The sequence below is a fragment of the Acipenser ruthenus genome, chromosome 20, assembly GCF_902713425.1.
Source record: "Acipenser ruthenus chromosome 20, fAciRut3.2 maternal haplotype, whole genome shotgun sequence".
Taxonomy (NCBI): domain Eukaryota; kingdom Metazoa; phylum Chordata; class Actinopteri; order Acipenseriformes; family Acipenseridae; genus Acipenser; species Acipenser ruthenus.
Window position 1 is genome coordinate 6,248,906 of NC_081208.1, and position 21,084 is coordinate 6,269,989.

General features: G+C 39.7%; 1 protein-coding gene across 6 annotated transcripts in view; it reads right to left on the reverse strand.

Annotated features, from left to right (window-relative positions):
* LOC117425646 (ephrin type-B receptor 2) overlaps nt 1-21,084 on the reverse strand; it is a 124,837-nt gene that overhangs the window by 21,699 nt on the left and 82,054 nt on the right. For 4 of the 6 annotated variants that reach the window (XM_058993325.1, XM_058993323.1, XM_058993324.1 and 1 more), the window contains exons 4-6: nt 12,928-13,083; nt 10,782-11,117; nt 114-152 (exon numbers count right to left, since the gene is read on the reverse strand). In XM_058993325.1, coding sequence (XP_058849308.1) covers nt 114-152; nt 10,782-11,117; nt 12,928-13,083 — 531 coding nt within the window. The remainder of the gene's footprint in view (nt 1-113; nt 153-10,781; nt 11,118-12,927; nt 13,084-21,084) is intronic. The other 2 variants (XM_058993327.1, XM_058993326.1) reach the window with 1 other exon arrangement.

The following is a 21,084-nucleotide window of genomic DNA, read 5'->3' on the forward strand; positions in this document are numbered from 1 at the left end:
AGACATTACTCAAAACTTGAAAGGGAAGATGTAGCGATTAAGGTATATCAGCTCAGGATAAAATATCTACATCTGTAGTAAGCCCCTAACCCCTATGCATGCTTTTAACTGACCTCTTTCAGTCCACATTTCATTGGAGTGTTCCTTGCGCTCTGATTGGATGATGGAGGCGAGAGGGGGAGGGATGGGTCACAGGAAGGACAAGCAGGGATTTGGTTGGTGACGGCAAGAAAACAAGGCAACAAAACAAAAACAAAGAAAGAGAATGAACAGCAGCCACTCGGAATCAACATGAAAAAGCACAGGGGGCGCAAACATGACATGCCACAGGTTTGTGAACCAACATACAGAGATATTCACTTTACCCATCAACAGTTTGGCGCCATTTTTGTTGAAGTAAAATAAAACTGGAAAATGTTACAAAACTAGTTGGTTCATTTATAGTGTTACTGTTAACCGTTTAATCTGAAGATTCAGAATTTGAATTTAGTGCTCACAAGGAGCAATGATATTGTTGTCAGGCCAGATCTCAATCAGACCTGAACAGCCCCGGCCTGCCATTCAGTCCTGAGCCTCCCTCAAGCAGAGACTAAAGCCAAATTGTGGTGGTTTTGTGATGTGGACAAATCCTTTTTTTGTTTTTGTTTTTATAAACCCTAGACACCTCTTAAGGTGCTCCTTATTTTTCAATAATTATGTAGCATTACTGGTGTATTTCCTTTGTCCAATAAATTGGTTATACAACAAGTCAAAGAAGTGCTAGGTTATCAATGAGCTATGGTCCCTGCTTCAACAGTAACTGGAAACTATGGCATTCTTTATTGGAACTAGTTTCTTACAATAGAGGAAGAGTACTGTGGGAAGCTGTGCTAAGTGGTTATGCAGCACAAGGATGGAATATGTTTCTATGACAACACAAAGTAAAAAAGGAGTAATGTAGATAATGTGCTGCACAGCAGTGTGGCAGGTAGAGGGTTTGAGTAGCTCAGTGGTTAGTATGCTGGGCAGGAGAAACATTAGGAGTATAGGGTGGGGGTATGGGGGGGCCAGGAACATTTCAAGAGCAACAGAACACAGAAACAAAACCTGTCTGAAAACAGATCGAAGAATCTGAACTAGCACATTTATATCTCCATCCAAGCTCCTCCAGCCTGCTGTTGGGCTCAGCCCAGGAGTCTATTGATTTTTCCTGAGGATCTCTCGGGCACAATAGGCAACTTCATTAAATGAGCTTATCAAGTGAGACACAGCAGGTCTTTAAGCGCTGGAAATGAAGAGAGCTCTGAGTGCTAGGCACAAGCCCTGATCTGTGGGCTTAGGTTACCCACAGAGCCCAGGGAGAGGAAGGGCGAAATGGAAAAGAAAGAAGTAGAGGGGAAAGGAAGAGAGAGGGGAGGGAGAGGACATAGTGCAGAAGGAAAGGATGAGAGGGAAACATGGACAGGGGGTGATGGAAAAGGGGGGAGGGGAAAGAGGGGAAAGGAAAATAGGTGAGAGGAAGAAATGGGTGAAAAGTGAGAGTGAAAGGGGGTAGAGGGCACAAAGGTTGAAGGAGGGAGAGGAGGGGGAGAAGGCAGTGAGTGGAAAGGGAGAGAAGGGGTGTTAGAGTTATCAAGTTGATATCAGATTATCCATGGTGGTATGTATGGTTAATAAGTAAAATTCACTATTGAAAGCAATAATTATTATAGAATACAAAGTGAAAGTCAAATGTCCATTCTGTCTAGACATGTTAACTGTGCAAAACAGAATAATTAGCACTTTTTTACACTTAAAGAATAACAAAATCAGTCCTAGTCACTTCATAATCACAGATAATGTACAGACCACAGTCTTCAATGTCGTTATTCAATCATTTTGAAGTGGAAAGCTAGAAATACTCAAATAAACTTTTTCAATGTCTTTACTGAGAAGACTTATAGTCAAACATTTGCTAATGAAATGTACAACGTTTCTTTTTAGTCTTTCTAAATGTACCACTAGTGAGTGTTTTTATAGTTTCGAATGTTAACTGAAAGCAGTTACAGCGTTACACTCCAAACTGACCACAGTTCTAGAACCACTGCTATTCTCAATACACCCTGCAGTACATAGTTCCCCAGTTATGTTGCAGGATTCCACCACATTGTGATTGGATATTGAAACTTGCCCTGCTTTTCATGTTTGGGAAGTTACTGACCAGTTTGTACAGCTGATGAGTCAGATAAAAGTGTTTGGGAAAATCCCCCTAAGCACCAAGTGACAAAATCTTGCAGAAATCCTTCAAATCTGAATTGAAATGGAACAAAAACCAATGGGAGATTGTTTGCTTGGGTAAGATAACAGTGTCGCGCCTCTTCACAGGAAAGAAGCTTGATTTCTCAACACTATCAGTGAGGCAGACTTTCATAAGGGCAGATACTGAGTCTTTATTGGGCTTTAATCTCTTTAATTATTAGAGCTCTATAACTGCTTTTCAGTTCAGCAGAATCAACACTTTTCAGCAAGCGGGGAGATAAAGATGGGGGGATTGGATATTGGATTTTAATTTTTAGGCTGGAATCATGAAAAATATATGTCCCAGAAAACGCATAGCTGTGCAATACCTTCATTGATGTGCTTTAAGAATGTAGAACAAGCAAAACTATAAAAATACATTTCTTACAGATCAGCTCAATAAGACCCTTATTGTTCGTGCTTTTCCAGGATTTATTTTCACTATCAGGTGAAGGCCATTTATCTTCCCACAAGACTATGGGCACTGAGGCAAATGCAATTATGCATAGAGTGGAATACAATTATGTAAAGGTAGAAAACCAGAAAGAACAATTTGCATTGATTTTTCACGCCACTGTTATATGCTCCAGCAGTTTTATGCAGTTAAACAGTGTCCTGTCTGAAAATTGTCCTTCCAAACAAAACACTATACGTTCGATGGAGTTTGATTTCCTCAACCTATTCACTTCCTGTGTTACAGTTAACAGAGTCCCACCTTTCATATGTGCAGCACAGAATTCTAACTTTGTGGGCCCTATTTTGAAGCAAAGGCACATTTAATGTTTGAAAAAAAAAAAAAAAACAGTACAAAACTACAGTTCAAAAAACAAAACAGCTCAGTTGCAGGAAGGGACAGTTTAATGGTTTGTTACTAGTTATTGTTTTATCTTGTCTTTGGGGTGAAGTAATACCAAGTTAATGTGGCTCCACATGCTTCACTTGCTGTCTAATGGCAGCGGTTCCATTTGTGTATCACCGCAGACAGAAAACTCAGCGTAGCACCAAGAACCCTCCATTATTTATGAGAACTATTTCCGAAGGGTGTGACGAGGAGAAAGAGAGAAGCAGCTACCAATTTACAGCAGCACCAGAAATTATTCAGACAGTCACAGTTCATTTTTGGATCCTGATTTCCCACAAAGCACTGCATAGTCTGCTAGGTTTATGACATAGAAGCGCTAACTCCCCTTTTCAATGAAACGCTCTCAGCTTCTAAAGGCCCTAGGCACAGCACTGGTGAGCACTTCTATCAAAAACCTTTGTGCAGACTGGGTTACACTTACTGTGGAGAACAGGGTTTGATACCAGTCAGCAGGGCAACAAAACGTTAGGTGGTGGCCTTACTACTGAAGGTACTATGGGTCCCATTCTGAAGCGACTCCGTATTTTACACCTCTCCAGAGGTGGTGCTTAATTATATATAAATGACCTTCCCCACAGCTCTGTCATAAAGCCGACCTGGTCTTAGCACCAGTAATTGTTTGAAAAGTATTTGTTCTCTCCCATCATCTGGAATGGCGCACTGTACATAGTCGAAACATTTGACTCATTTTACCAAGATATGGTTTATTTTAGTTCTCTGTAAACTGTTCTAATTTGCTGCTTTAGTCACAAATAGTTTTTTAAAATCAAACATGCAAATTAGTTGCATCACGTGTGTTTTATTCAACAGAGGTTTCATACGTTTGTGACTGCTGATAGTGGTAAAATAAATAAAATGGCTAACATTCAAGAAAATAAATATATGAATATTTTAATACAGTTTACTCATGGCTTAGAGAAACTTCAAATCCTTTAAACTGAAAATAATGCTGCCACACCTAAGCAGTGTCCATTTGTATAACCTGTCTATATAACAATTTGCATACTGTTCTGAATGAAGGGATATTCCGAGATGCATGAGTAATGATTCCAGGTTCCAGTGTGCAGAGTCATTGCCAGATCTGTATTAGTGTCTGTGGTGATGCACCACATTGATGCTCAGAGGATGGGATATAGGGCAGGCACAGTATAGAGGATGGATAATCAGGATCCAACACAGACTGTACAGTTGGATATTTGCATGTTACCATTCACCTGACACCTGCTTTGAATTAAAACGGCAAGTGAGGGGTGTTCGATTTAATTTCAATCCAGATTTGTGAATTTACAAATACTGAGCGTTAACATGCAAATCTCTGAATAACCCTACCAATGTCTGAAGTAGTATATGTGCTATATTAAAGCCCATATTTTTCTGCAAATGTAGTCCAGGAAATCTAGAATTAAAAAACAAACTTTATCCAAAAGGGTGTTTACTAGTGTAAGAAAGCGTAGTCCGGGGAGAACACAGGACTACACCTCCCAGAAGGACATGGGCTGAAAAGCCCTAATTTAATTGTTTTATTGTTTAATATTGTAAATTAGAGCCAGGTGCAGGGTATTTAAAGAAAGCAGTCAGTCTGCTCAGGGCTGCTGCTGTGTGGAGGGCCCGGTTGATGGTGTTTTCAACCGTAAAATACAAAATGTACTGTGTGAAACCTTTTTGTTATGTTTGTGTTCAACTAAAAAAAAAAAAACGGTGTTTTTGTTTCAGCCGGTAAACAGCTTAGCTGTCTGGCGTCGTTAGAGTAGGTTCTTCACTAATGTTTAGCCAGTGCTCCGAAGGAGCTAGGTGTTTGTTTTGTTTTATTTATTTTGTATATTTAAATGCGCTTCAGCGCTTAAAATTCCCATTCTGTGTGTTGGGCCGTGATTTGGAAAGGAAAAGAACCCGAGCGAGTCTCCAGGTCACACTACAATGATAAAATGTCTCCAAAAAACGTATAGGATTACAAATATGTATTACACACTGACAGAGGAAAGGCCTGACTACAAGTAAACAATGAATACACCTCCCTGCCCTCCAACGCTCGCTGGGACACAGCTGTAACATCGTGCTGTAGCAATTTATTAGATAATTAAACCATAAATCACCCTCCAGCACCTGATATGGAAGCAGATAAAGCCATCCCTGAGAACTGGAGTTCACTAACAATGAGTAATTAATAACACTCACACACACAATCATGCAGAAACACTCCTGCAGTAACATCTCACTATCCTGGTTGGACCTACACACAGATATTACCTATTCACTATTCTAAGAACCCTAAAGCCCATGTAATACATTACTTCTTGTCTGTTTAATACACTTTTACATATTACGGACTGCAGAGGATATTGTAGCCAATCAGAGCGTCAGTTTCGTCTGCAGTAAGTCACAAAGAAACCATATAAAAAAAGGGTATTAAAAGTAGATTGTATTTTTATTACAAATAAAGGAAATGTGATTGTGCATAGCCAGCTTTTTGATGTTGAATTACAGCATTTTGGAGTACATACTAAACAAAACACCTGATTAAACAAAGACAATTCCCCTTTAACAAAGCATGTTTAAACACATGCGCTTTCCCTAACCGACTGGGAGCATGCAGGCTTTGACTCACCTCTCCACCTTCCTGCAGGCGTGCAGTGTAATTAATCATCAAATCTACATCTCACACAAGCAGAGTAAATTAGGCTTTAGGGGATGCCTGGAAGCCTTTTTAACAGAGCCTAAACGACTGTTTAGTTGGAATAACGAGGGACTGGAATGTTTTTTGCTTAAAGGGGAAATATTAGGCTACCCCTTTATAAGGTTAATATGGGCTACCCTCAGTCTAAATATACTGTAGCTTTTAAAAAACATGTAACTTTGGGGTACTGACGAACATTTTAAGTATTTTATGTCACTGGTGCATCCCCTAGTACAAGACTCAACTACAATAATTTATTTAGTTTATTTTTAATTGCAATTAGAAATAAACATATTTCTATCTATCTATCTATCTATCTATCTATCTATCTATCTATCTATCTATCTATCTATCTATCTGTCTATCTATCTCTATAATTATTTTTGATAATTCGCGTTCAGAAGCTGCTCTTCAGTTCTACTTGTCTATCATTAACATAGTAATTGCAATAAGGAACACTCAGAATGGATGCAAACACCCTGGCCTAAATGCATAAAATACAGCAGTAATTTCCGGCCATTTATAAAACAACTGCCTGGTTATTTTACAGGCCAGTAATGGGTTTAGATGTGATTTGCTGTCAAGGATTGTTACCGAGAGATTGTATCTAACCAGTTGTCGGAGGTATGCAAATTAGCTGTGTTCTCTACTTAAGATGTCGATGGCATACACTGTCTGTTTACACCGTCATGTTGGAGGCAGACAAGTTGTCCAAAATATCGAGATGTCAGGTTTAAAAAAAAATATGAATACATTGCACACACAGGTACTGGACATGAGTGAGAGGTTATGGGCAGTGTACGATTTTTGATTTAAAAAAGTATGATATTTTTATATAGCTTATATATGCACATGCCTTCCTGAAAAAGAACTGTAACGACCAGAAATGTAATTTTTATCACAGTTCATGATCCTCCAATGTTAGCATACGTTTCCTTTCCAGCGCACAAGAAAGCAGAAGGCACTGGAGCATCAGCAAGTAAACACGTGTACATGTTGCGGGACTTATAAAATATAACCTTCTGAAAAATATGTTAAGTGCAGTACTAGCTTTCTGTGCACAGACAGTGATCCATATAGGAACAAAAAATAGTGTGTGTGTTTTTGTTTTTAATGTTCTTGTTCTCCCTAAAGGTGAGTAATTGTGCTCCTGCTAAATTGATACCTGCTCACATCATCTGAGTAATTCAGAGGGTCAAGTCGCAGCTCAAATCTGCGGGGTCTTTCTGGGAGGATTATCTTCCAATATATCTTGATACACAGCCCACACAAGCACACCGAAGCCTGACATTTTCCCCACTTAGACAATGAATAGGCTACAAACCTGATTTGTGTTTTCCAACTTGTAAGTAGCCTATCCTGTTGAGACGATTTAACAATGCAATTTAATGTACGCGTTACAAATAACAAAATACTTAAATTACGTAATTATTGGATTATCAAACAAATGTATTTAATTTTTTTTATTATAGCTATAGGCTTAAATACATATTCCTAAGCACAGAAATAATGCTAGGAAATTATACCATTAAGACACATCTCATTCTCTGCCCGGTCTGAGACACGTGTTAATTATGATGCTGGTGAGGGTCAATTAACGGCACAATACAGATTTATGAATCAGATGAATAATATGTCAATGAGAAAATTAGTCTTTAAGTTGTGATGAGTGATGTTTTTTTACATATATTATACATTTTACATAGTTTTATACATATGGGCCCATGAGTGATCAGGAGACCACTAAATTTAAATGTACTTGCTCTTTAATAAATATATTTTACTGTTCATCACCAGAAGTGAATACAATCACATACAGTAGATTTTCACTGATCTGACCCACATAGTCTGAACTGACATATCATTTGAACCACGCTATCACAATGTGATTATGTGCGCTATCATGCTATCATGCTGGCCGCAGCTGTAGATACATAATTGTTTGTAAAAATACTTTTTATTTCAAAGGATTATTACTGTTTTTTGACTAAACATAATAACAAGTGACAGCCAAATATGAAATACTGTATGAGTTGTTTCACCTTTAATTCAGCTATCACAGTGTATACTTGCAGAAATCAAATTGTCTTTTGCCAAATTCTTATTTCTTCCATATGTATCATATCCTTTACACGCCCACATTTTAAGAACGTGGCAGTTAATTTCTGGTAATATACCCTATGGTAGTTCCATTACAGCTGAAACAACTTCCATCTTATAAACCCTTGTCCATTTACCAATTTGAACTGTAAAAGCCCACTCTGGGATCTGTTTAACTCCATTGTAGCACATCTTAAAACAGGCTTGGTTTTATTGCCAAAAATGGGAAATAGTGGGAGAGGCCAGTACAAAAAAAAAATGCAAACGGACTGCTCACTTGAGAACCTCTAGTGTGAGAATCCTTTTTGCAGGAAAAGAAGGAAAACAGCTGGCTGATGAATAAAAACACAATGAAAACAACAACAATGCAACAGTTTGGATTTGTTTTGTGGTATTTTTTCCGTTCTAATAGCACATTCCAATAAAGACTACAATGCAAATACATTTCTGATTAAAAATAGGGGAGAAAAAGAGTATCAACTAATTCAGAGTGACAATCTGTTTACATAACCTTCTGCTTTCACACAAAACACAATGGAGCCTCAACCCCCTCTCCCTCCTTCTCCGCAGACCTTATTTACAGCCCTGTGTTTGGGGTCAAGCCCAGAGATGAAGGCAGGTGTGAGGGGAATACTGCCCTTTGAGTCCCCACTCTGGCAGTCTTGCGCCAGGGGCTGTCATTCTGAATCAAACTGACAGGCAAATAGCTGAGGCAAAGCAGGGCCTTACACTTTCCCAAGTCCTACTCCTAGGCTGTTTGGTTCATTGTTTTGTTGCTGTTCAAGGGCTGACTGAGGGAACCGAGGCCTCAGTCTGACTTAACAGGCCCGAATAAACAAAGTGGGGGCTATTTTTGGAAAGGGGGGGGGGGATTGGGGGTAAGAGGGAGCAGGAAAGCAGGAAACTGTAAACAACCTGCTTGTGAACGCTGACAAAGTATTACAAAAAAAAATCATATTTTAATGAGGAAATATCCATGGCTTACTACAGTAGCTGGTCTCTAGGCAAGCCTAGACCCGTAGTTTGAACCATAACAAGGTATTGCAGAGGAGTAGCCTGGACCTGCTCCATGTATTGCACTCAAGTTGTGTGAGCGCTATGCTGTACAGGTATTATCTGTTATCTGCTTCACCTGTCATCGCCTCAAAAGGGCTTCTGTGTGTTTATACGAGTGTATTAACAAAATAAGCCCACTTTAAAAGAAAATATACTCTAGTTCCTTTACTTTTCCCTCAACCCATTGCTTATCTTTTTAAATGATCTTTAAAATAGCATTACAATTGCCAGTACAGTCTATTCCGTCATGTTTTTACATAAAAATGCTGTTATAGTGGTCGTTTTTTTTAAAAATGACTTTCCACATACACCTTCCCTTCTCCCGTCTCCATCTCTTAGCATCGTTCCATATCCATCATCATAATATTGGGTGGCATTTGCACCACATTCTCATAGGGAGGGGCCAACCCTTCTTGTTGTATACAGTATAATGGATTATGCAATGTGCATTTATTTTTCTCTGCTTTAATTTAGCATAGAAGTCGAGGACCAGTGGCGATGCAGGGGCTGGCATGTGTCGGGAGAGCTTTTCCTAACAGCTTTGCGTGCGAGACAGTGCCCTTCAGCCCTGACCTGTACCCCCTGCCTGCCATTCAGCCCTGTGCATCTTACAGGAAGAGGCTGCCAATTGTACTAAACACATTTCACTTGTGACCTGAGTCAAAACGCGTAACCATCCCCCCAGTGCAATACATCTCAAACACAGAGGTTTGTTATACAGTGTGGTACACTATGTATTGTATCTAGTATTTGAACTTTGTTAATCTGGTTACTACATAAACACATTCAGAAAAACAGAAGCAGTTCAAAATCCTCAATTACTTGTCAGGTGTTTTACCCTCCCCCCATATTCTCAGAGAATCCGATTTTCACAGCTGCCAGGGATAATGAGGAGAGCCAGGGACTCAGTCAGGAAGAGGGGGAGAGTGGAAGAAAAGAATGAAAGACTGTCCAAACTGTAATCGGGCACCAATTAAGCATCCCCTCCCCCTCCTGCGGCTCCTGTGAATGGACTCCTCAGAATGGGCTTTATGAGCCATCAGTGCGAGCAGGGGCTGTTTCAAAACTCGGGAGCACAAATGCAGGGGAAACAGACGTGTGAAAGAAAGACCATGCTGAAAGGGCAAGGAGGTCTGCTGGTGCTGCCTCCCACAATAGAGGACAACATGCTCCTGATCCCCCTGCACACTGGCACAGTGTTTGGATGGAGGGGGCGAGCGAGCTCTCCCGTGCTTTATTCGTCTAGTTCATCACCAACACGGAGACAAATGAAGCTAATCAAAATGCTTATCAAAATGAGCTGCACATCTCTTCTTTTGTATGCGCGTGACTCCTACTCTGGAACTCTGCTCACCATTATGTATGGTCAACCACAAACTGTAAATTACACTTTAGAGTAAAAAGCTTGGATCCCTTTTGTATTATGTGTTATAATTATGTCATGGTGTTTACATTTGAAAATTCTACAAAATTGTCCCCTTTTTACTAACATTTCTGTTAGTACTAAATATTACAATGGACTTTAACATAACTGATTTTCTGGATGAAAACTTCAACCTAGAGTCAGAAATAAAGCACTGAAGCTAGTGAAAAAGCTACACAACTCTATTGGAAGGACCTGCATTAGTGACAAGGCCCACATTAGGCTTTTACCATAGATGAAATATCTATATTTTGAAGATTCATACAACTAAAAAGGTTGCAACCAAAAACACAGTTGATAGTGAACCTTCACTTTTAAAAAGACCCTAATATATTTATTTGCGGCCATTTTGAAGACTGACCACTCTTGTCCTTCCCTCCTCCCTAAGGCCTGCCCTCTTGGTGACTCACCGGCCTGGTTGGTGGTGATGTTGACTGCAGAGAACTGTGGTGAGTAGGGGCTCTGGTCAGACACCCCGTTGACTGCCTGGATCTCGAAGGTGTACTGGGTGTGGGACAGCAGGTCGCTGATGTAGACCCGAGGCTCTGTGAGGCCCAGTTGCCGAGGTACGAACTGCACGTTGTCCCCACAGCGCGTGCAGGATCCCCGGCCCGCCCCACAGCTTTTACAGATGATGTTGAAGACCACGTCCTCGCGGCCCCCTGCCTCCCGTGGGGGTTTCCACTCCAGCATCAGGGAGGTCTCGTTCACGCTGGAGATGACATTCTGTGGAGCTGAGGGGATTGCTGCGAAACGAGAGGAGGAAAAACACACACACACACAAATCAGAACGGGACTGGTTCACTACATTGTTAACCTGTAAAAATATACTGTGAAACACTTTGTATTGTGGAATATATTATAATATGTTTTAAAATATATCTCCATACGTTTTTTAAATAGATTTGGAATGCTTTAGAATATGTGTCTGAATTATATTGAATATTCTTTTAAAGACATTTCTAAATATATTTTCCTAATATATTCAGTATATGTTTTTGATATGTTTATTTTCCAAGTGGGTAACAGGGAGCAACAATTGTGGTGCTGAAAGAGTCTCAATTTATCAAACCAGTTGGATGTTGGACTGATTTTAAATAACTTTTAACCCAGTGGTGGATGGAAGAAAAGCATTAGGCAGCAGTTTGCAACCCTAGAAAAAGTGACTGTGTTATGCAATGTGGACTGTCTCTTTCCAACATTGCCTCACTCTGCTTGCTGACAGGGTGCTTCAAAGATGCATTGATCACAAGTTTAGCATTCCCAATCCCTCTTTTTCTTCTTGGATTTAGCTAATGGCAAATGAAGCACCAGTTACTCCTCAAGTAAGCCGGAAATTCGTGTACGTGCATCCAGCGTTCACAGAGACGTGACGATACTCTAAGAACCAGCTTGCCTGTTACCATGCTTCACATTACCAAGGATTTGAAACACACACAAAAAAAAAAACTTGTATGGCCTCTTATTATTATTTTTCTAAATACAGTAGAACCCCAGAGTTACGAACACCAAACTTACGAACTGACCGGTCCACCGAACCCCCACTTTCAACCGGAAGTACACAATCACTCACTCATGTGTGCAATGCAACCACATAGGCTTGCCTACATAAGCGCTGTGCTGGTCATGGAGAAGGCAAATTTACTGTACCAACAAATGAAATGTATTCAGAAAGGTGAGGCAGATTTTGAAGCAGGTATGGGCAATTTTACTGGGAACATTTTAGTTGGGGCATTATAAATTAACAATGTCAGGTACATCTTTGTGTCTAAAACACCAAAATACAGTACTGCACGAATACTATAGAAAGAAAATGATAGCAATAATAGTATTTGGCAATTTACAAAATAGCATTTCTCAGTCAAAGCCAAAGTAATCTGCCAGACACAACAAGAAAGCACGCACACAAACACAAACTGGCTTTGGAGAAAAAATCCCTTGCTTTCTTGTTTTCTTTTATTTAACATGGTTAAACTAGGCAGCTACGTCTAGTTTTGTATAGTTTGATCTAGGAATTTAAATTTATATGGGCATGAAATATCAAGAGTTATCGTACGTAATGTATTCCTCTTGTTGATTAGATGCATTTTTCATCACATCCACTAGGGACACTCTGGTGTACATCTGGAGACTAGACATGATTCAGAGAGCTCTACTGCAATCACAAGGGTGCTTTACATGATCGAAAGAGGCAAGATGATGTGTTGACTGAAACAGACACAAAGCAAATCTACACAAGAAGAAAAATACTTTGGTTAAGACAGCAGTGATATATCACACCCATAAGGAGTTACTCTACGTTATGATACATTCCATACGTATTTACATTAGAGGAAAAAACAGAGCCATGAGTACAAGAACATTACATCTTAAGTTAGTCTTGCAAGAATGTACTCAACAGCCAGCACAGAACTAAACAAACACAGCCGCAAATTATGTAAACATTCGCTAAGCTTCTCTTTCAAAACACCTCGACATGGTGCTTTGTTAGCTGCTGTGGGACAGATAGTAGGTCGGTGACTGGTTGACTGTGCAGTTGGGAGGAGGGGTACGTACTGGTGCAGGGCATGTCCACGGGGTCCGAGTCTGTGCGGTAGTATCCGTTGCGGCAGACGCAGGTGGTTGCCCCCTCGGAGGTGGTACGGCTGTTGATGGGGCAGTGCAAGCAGGAGTCATCCCCCTGGGTGGGCTTGAAGGAACCAGACGGACAGGCTAAAGAAGAACACAAGCAGAAGAATCATGAATGAACCAAAGAACGTCTCACTTAATGGCTTCTGTAGTAGTTTGTTTTACACATTTTCTTTTGTCAAGTTATGCCAATAGTGTCATTTGAAATGAAACTCAAATTGTTACTGGTACACCAGGAAAACAATGTATGCATTGATATGGATAAATACAATTTTATGCAACTGACGTATTTATTGATTATAAAGTTTTTCCACTACAGTCTACCTCATCGGATATTGTTTATGTCCCACCTAAGTGTATTAAATTCCAAATTCCAAAACCATTACCAATGCTGCATCATTAAATTCATCCCATTTGAGTGTAATATTGTAGGTGTATATTCTGTTTTACTGTACAGCGGACACTTTTCATACAGTTCGCTGAACATGTGCATTGTAAACTGATGTAAACAGACACAGGCCCAGTGTCAGAAATGTGAACGCTTTCAATACATTCCTGCTTTAAAGAGGCTGCAAAAAAGGAAACTGAAAGACTTTTCATTAAGAGACTGTAAAGGACTATGATGTGCTAAAATGAGCACAGCATTTGTTAAAGGTATGTCGATAATGATTTCTGTTCAGTTTTTAAGTAGCCAAAAATAACATGCAGATGTGTGAAGAGACTATGACTGAATACACTTAAGCAGGTTAGACTAAAAAAAATGTTTTTGGTACTACAGGGATATCATTTTTTTTTTCCAGGACGTACCTGAATTGTAATGTTATACAACTATCAAGAAACAACTCATTTTAGACTGAGTCAGTAGTTTCACTTTACCACATAGTGGATATCAGTCCACATCACAAAACCTCCACACACTGCAGTTGGCAGTTTCTGCTTGAGTGAGCCACAGCATTTTTATTGTATCACTTCTAACCCCGTGGCTGGTCCTGTATTTTCCCACTTGATTCCCCTTCACTCTCCCCCTCACTACCACACCTGAAAACTGGCTTCCACAAACCACATTCCTGGATGGCTTTACCCACACCCTCGGCCCAGCTACACAAACAGTACACGTCCCTTTCACATCCATACAACTACGCTTGCTGACAGCACAGTTACAGATGAGTATGCAGCTTAGCCCACTGATTGGACACTAATGCTGGATCGGAGCTGGGGGGAATGTGTAGGAAAGAAATGTGGCCAGCTTACCAAGACCTTTTGGCTATATATATGTATTCTCTAACCACTATCCACCCACATAAACACACACATTGTAAGGAACTGCTGGAAAGGTATGCCGGTGTCCTAATATATAACAGAGACCCAGATGTCCAGATTCAAGACCAACTGCTATAGACTCCCTTTGCGGAGCAGACAGCTGCTTTTGGACTACAGTACTGAGACGCTGTTGTGAAAGGGAATTAAGACAACTTCAGTCAAATCTGCATTAAAGACAACCAGCGTAAAAGGGGCCATTGCATTTGAATCCCAGTTCAGGAGCCCTGCCAAGCGTAAGGCATTATGGGTAACAGTGAAAAGGTTTATGTTACACATTCCCCAGGTAAAACTTAGAAAGCAGTTGACAAACGTTTAGAAAAGTGCCGTCATTGGTATACTGTATCTTCAGGATTTAAAAACCAACACAGACCACTTTAAGTTGCTTCCTTGAGTGACTGATTGCATAACACCAAGCAAGTCAGAGAAGGTTGATTTCAAGGACGCTAGAGTTGTTTACTACTAATTTTGCAACAGATATTTCCTTTCACAAAAATGGTACAAAAGTGATATGCTATCACACTCTGGGCTGCGGAGGAAGGGCTGTGAGACTAGTTTTGTTTTAATTAGGTCTTGACTTGAAAGGGACAGGCCTAATATAACAAGCTGTCTGAAAGGGCTAAAGAATCGCTAAGTGTGTTTACCAAACAAACACGCAGTACTTTCCTCATTCGAGCCCAGTTTTAAACACAAAGGAAAACAAATGTTTGGAGTCAGGTAGGGCAAGCAAGTGTGTGTGTCTGTATCAGAGTCAAAGTTCATCTCAGAGAAGGGGGATTGCTTAGTTGTCTAGTATTAACAGTTGCTTATGACCTTGTCTGTCTGGAAAGCCTCCTTATCTGAAACTTCCTGATCCTTTCCAGATGGCAAAAATACTGGTTAACCATTCCTGTATTCCTGAATTTAAATCAATTTTCTTCGTAAACAATTTTAATCACATTAATGTCACATATACTAAATGAATTAAAAAATACAAGATTGAAGTGATTAAAACACACAGCACCTAAAACAGCATATAAAAAATCCATCTTTTTCACAGTTGCAAATCAAAATAAAATGAATTCCATTCGAAATACTCTTTTAGGACTTCAGTTCATCTGGTCGTTTATTACAGCCATGTGATATGGCCTGCTTATGACTGTCAGATATTACTCTTGGTTGCAAAAAATAAAGAGATTTTTAATTATAATTGCTGGTGCCTGCTTTTAGACAGATTTGTAAGGCACACCTTTTTGTTCACACTTTTATATGGTACCAATGTAGAACACAAACCATTCCCACCCCCTCAGTTTTTTTAGATGCTCCTATCTTCTGATAGCCTGTTGCTAACTGAAGGCACAACAGCTTTGCTTCATATCTGGATAATCCTCTTAACTCAAAGTGGGCAGCAGATACACTGCAGCAAAGCTCCTTCACTCACACCCTCACACTCTTACACAGACCCCTCCGGGTTACACCAGTGCTGTCTTGTAAAGGATTGGGAACATCTGAAGCTGGCTTACAACACAATACAGCAGAACAGAAGCCCGGAGGAGGTAACCTGAGCAGCAGCGTGCAGGAGCCAGGCTGCAAAAAACAAGGAAAACTAGTCAACAGAGCCAGGGGAGAAAGATTTAGGAGGCAGCTGAGGTCAGTATCAGCGGAGGGTGAAGGATCACTGAAACAGACCCTTGCCTTCTGTACACCTTTACCAAAGAGAGACACTGCTGCCTCACTGCGGATGCAGACCCTTAAAGTTCACCGAACTAATGAAATAATCCCATCAATCTAACCTGAAGAGCACTGCCATTTCCCATGTGGGAACTGTTGCTGTGCATGAGCGATATGTGCAGCTATGGTCAAAATTTTCGCATCACCCTATAGAATGAACTAATTTTGCTTCATAAAAACTAATGAAACCTGCTGAATAATGTTACGTGAACATACTGAATTACATACCGCTTTGCAGTTTTGCATATACTTAACGAAAAATCTGACATTTCGAACTCTAACATGAAATGTTTTTTTTAAATGAATGTCTGAATCCTAAAATTCTAGGTGAGCAAAACTTTTGGCCATAGCTGTAGTCTCCACACTGGAAGCTTGTTTGCAACAATATTGCTGCACAAAAACAGGAGCCAAAATTAATAGCCAGGAAATGTATTGTATTTATTTTAGGGCTTGTAATTTGTATTACTCGTGAAATAGTGCTGGATACAGTCAGGCTCAAGCACATAGGCGGCAAAACCGCGGGGGCAGGGGGGGGGGAGCTCGCCCCCCTCAATGAAACTTTTGTCATTGGATTTATGTATTTAAGTATTTAAAAATGTATCACTGTTGAGTGTTTTATAGTTATGGATTTTTATAGTTTGGATGAAATTATATATATATATATTTATTTTATAGTTATAAGTGTTTTTTTCAAAGTGAGATATATAGAAATATACACATTAAGTTTAATATACATTTATAGATATTATAATATAGCATTACATACATATTCAGACATCAGATGTTCACACATATATGTAATAAATGATATAGCCTACATTATATAGTGTTTACAACTGAGAATGCCCCCCTTTATTTAAATACCGTTATGTATTTAATATTTATTTATAATTTCATCTAGGTTCACCAACATTTAGATCAATTGATAAGAAGAAAAGGCTGAGTGCAGCTCTAAAAAATATGTTCCCTCTTTTTAATAGTATTTCTGAAAAAATACTACAAAAAAAAAGGTACAACATTTTAATCAAACCAGCTACACCAAATCTACCTGCCCCTGTGAATCACGAGCGTCCAGAATTGAATCCCCATTCTCCTAAAAAAAATAGTAAAAAAAGTAATCCAACTAAAGCCAGGTCTATTGAATGAAATCCCTGACCTGTTTCCCACCCCCCTCCTTTTCCAACATCCCAATGCAACAAAAACGTTCTTTTGTCCACTGGCTCGGGCGACAACAACAGCAAAAGGGGGCCACCCCTAGCAGTCTGCCCATTCAGCACGACTAAATCCAGCCCGATTCTGCTGAATTTAATGAAAGCCAAATTTAAAAGAGTGAGAGAGAATAAGAGGAAGGGTAAGAGAAAAGGCTGGAAAAAAAAGATACAGAGACACAAACTATTGTGAAGGTTGCAAAAAGCTCTGAAAGCTGGAAAATGAGAAGAATTGCAGGCATTCCTGTTTGTGTGTGTGTGTGTGTGTGCATGTGCGTGTGCGTGTGCATGTGTGCCTGCGCATGTGTGAAGTTCTTTTTAACAGTAGTGTCGAATGAATGCTTTGTGGCCAAGGACAGCTTGGTTGTTATTGGCAGTACCAAGAAATACAAATGATTTCTCCTCTGGTGTATTGTTTTACAAGTAGGTTTACCACAGTAACTCCATATAGTTTACTATAGTACTTGTTTTGCAATTCACCATACTTTACCTTGTTTTATATTACAAATATAAAGCTCGGCCAATAGGGCACATCCTGCAGTCACGCGGAGCGCCTTTACCGGATGCGCCACTCGGGAGCCCCTCAGACCTTGTTTTGTCGTCCCCCTCCACCAGATGATCTACATGACATTATGTCTTCCACTTTTTGACCCCCCCAGACACATAATATAATTACATATAAGATGGTCGAAGTTTTTTTCACAAAAACGTTCTTTTGTCCACCGGCTCTAGAAGCTAGAATAAGAGTCAGTAGTAGAGAGATCATTCATGTGCTTGCCCTGCCACACTACCTCCCACTCCATCAGGTCTTTACACTTGGTCACACTGCTTCCCAGTCCTTCAGCTCTAGCCACCTGGCCACACTTCCTCCTAGTGGGCAGCAGTGTGGAGTAGTGGTTAGGGCTCTGGACTCTTGACCGGAGGGTTGTGGGTTCAATCCCCAGTGGGGGACACTGCTGTTGTACCCTTGAGCAAGGTACTTTACCTAGATTGCTCCAGTAAAAACCCAACTGTATAAATGGGTAATTGTATGTAAAAATAATGTGATATCTGTATAATGTGAAATAATGTATAATGTGATATGTTGTAACAACTGTAAGTCGCCCTGGATAAGGGCGTCTGCTAAGAAATAAATAAATAAATAATAATAATAATAATAATAATAATAATAATAATAATAATAATAATAATAATAATAATAATAGTCCCTAAATTCTAACCACTAGGCCACACTGCACATTACTAAGCCCCTTTTACTCATACAGAGAGAGTGGGCCTTTACCTTCAGGGTGTCAGTGCTGTTCCTGTCTTCTTCTTAATCCCAGCATCCCCCAGAGGAATCCGTTCATTTTGGCAAAGCGGAACTAAAACTGGGAAGCATTCTGAAATTAAATTAGAGCCCCGACATTGGCAGCTAATTTAATAAAGGCAGTGTGAAAGCAATTAGAGACAACTGGCATTCCCATTACCCTGGACGCAGGAAGAAATTAGATCTCCATTCCCTCTCAGCGTCTTTCCTCCAATGTAATTAGTTACCCACAATATTTAATAGCTTCTGTTAGTGAAAAAAAGGTCCTGTCTTTTAAAAGGGGGTAAATGTCTTGGGGTCAACAGTTTATTGTTTGCACTTGCACACCATGTCACAAACACTGGGGTCAATGAAATTGGGTAAATCTGTTTTGTTCCATTTAATTAAAGAGGCCAATGTAGAACAACTGCATTGGACATGGGTTAAATAGTATACTGTAAATATAGGTTACTACAATGTTGACTGTCAAATCAGCATTGAAAGTTGTAGAAGTTATATTTAAAATGAATTGGGTGATCCTCACTTTTTCACTTACAAATATACCCAGAACATCCTGAAACCATGTCCTTGGCTTACCATATCCATATCTAAATGGAGAATTCTGCTGAAGAGCTGACAGTACCCTTCTAAAGATTGTGTTAGGCGAATGCATGTCCAGGAGATTAGTCTGAGATGCATGTGACATCTGCAAAATTGGTTGGTTGGTCAGGTAAAAAAAAAAAAAAACAGCTGGAGTTTGAAGATTCAATCTGACAATGATCTGGGACAGACACAGGATATCGAAACCTTGTGGAGATAAAGACCATGGGCTTCATCCAGCACTGTATTGCTTTTCTGGCAAAAGGCTCAAGTGCATTTATTTTCATTAGGATCGATAGAAGAGCTTGTGTCAGCCAAGTTTGACTTGCTGCTACAGCTGTGGCCAAAAGTTTTGCATCACCTAGAATTTTAGTATTGAGCCATAATTAAAAATATATATACAGTGTATATATATATATATATATATATATATATATATATATATATATATATATATATATATATATATATATATATGAACATAATTGAGATTTTTTATTTAACATCACGTAATCAAAATAATATTGCAAAAGTCTAGCCATAATAGTAGTACAGTATTTCATGTTAGATTTCGAAATGTCACATTTTTTAATTTGTGTCAGTTTTTCGTTAAGTGGAAAACTTAAAAGCGGTATGTAATTCAATATGTTACCGTAACATTATTCAGCAGGTTTCATTTGACTTTATGAAGCAAAATTAGTTAATTCTATAGGGTGATGAAAAACTTGGCTTTAGCTGTATACAGCTGCAATTAGTCATATACAGGACTTTTAAAAGACTGCCAGTCCTTTAACTTTCACTGGGAATTAATTCATCTCTGTACTGACCCACACTGCAGGTAGTTTGGACTACGGTTATTTTTGCTGTTTTGCCCATAAACACGTTGTAGCAGGGCGATTGTCCTGCACATGTGTATTTAGTGTTGGTATAATTTGTATGGGGAAATGGGTTTATTGTGTGTCGTTTTGGAGTTGATTTGTTTAATTACATTTATTGTTTACAGACAGGCGCTCGATTGAGACTTGCTGCCTGCTAGGCTTGGTTGGACCTGGACCTCAATCAGCAGGTGGGCGGGTCTTGACCGAGTGTCCATCAGTTCAAAAACATCCACAGGAGATAGCTCGGGGTGACAGCAACGCCATGCCACAAGGGAGCAGCGTATACTCGGGAGGAGAGGGTCCGCTCTGCAGGAACGACAGCTACGCAACCTTGAGACTGCAAGCGGTGCTTGTGAAGGCAATGCCCAGCCAAGGCCGTATGAAGCAGCACGAGTCGTTGTCTGAATACCAGCTCATCAGTAGGTTAGTTTAGGGGATAGTGATCCCATGTGATGTATAGCGAGGGTTACGTAGTGTAGCCGGTTCCTGGAGCGGGACGCCTCGTTTATAAGGCTAGCGCTCGCCCTCTGTGGCACCTTTTATTTTTAGTTATTGTACTGTTTTATTTTGCCTTTTGTACAGCTTGCTGTATGTGTCCTCTGTGCATTACCATGGCTGGTAACGTCACATGACCACCTTTACTTTTGTTTCTGTTTGTATTAATAAATCCTGCGCGCCTGTGCCGGTGTTTCAACTCCACCCCCAGTTGTCTCTCTGTACTTTGTAAACAGCGGCTATCCACGCACGTGACGTAAGACCTTGTCACACAAGTACATGTAACTATTTTTATATTGACAGTTTTGGATTTTTCATTTTCTCTAACAGAGATATATCTTACCATTTATCTTCATTTACATTTTTAAACATCACGCTAATAAAATGACTATGAAACAGCAATGAACATTTAACTTCAAAGGTACCAATAACTTAAAATCTGGTCATTATCCATTTACATTTGTGTAGTTGTGCATATGAAATAAAACCACTGTAACTGAAAATCTTGGAAAATTGTCAAAATAGGCAAATTAGTGATTGTCTAATTTAATAGATGACTTTAATAGAGCACACATGCAATTAATGTAAA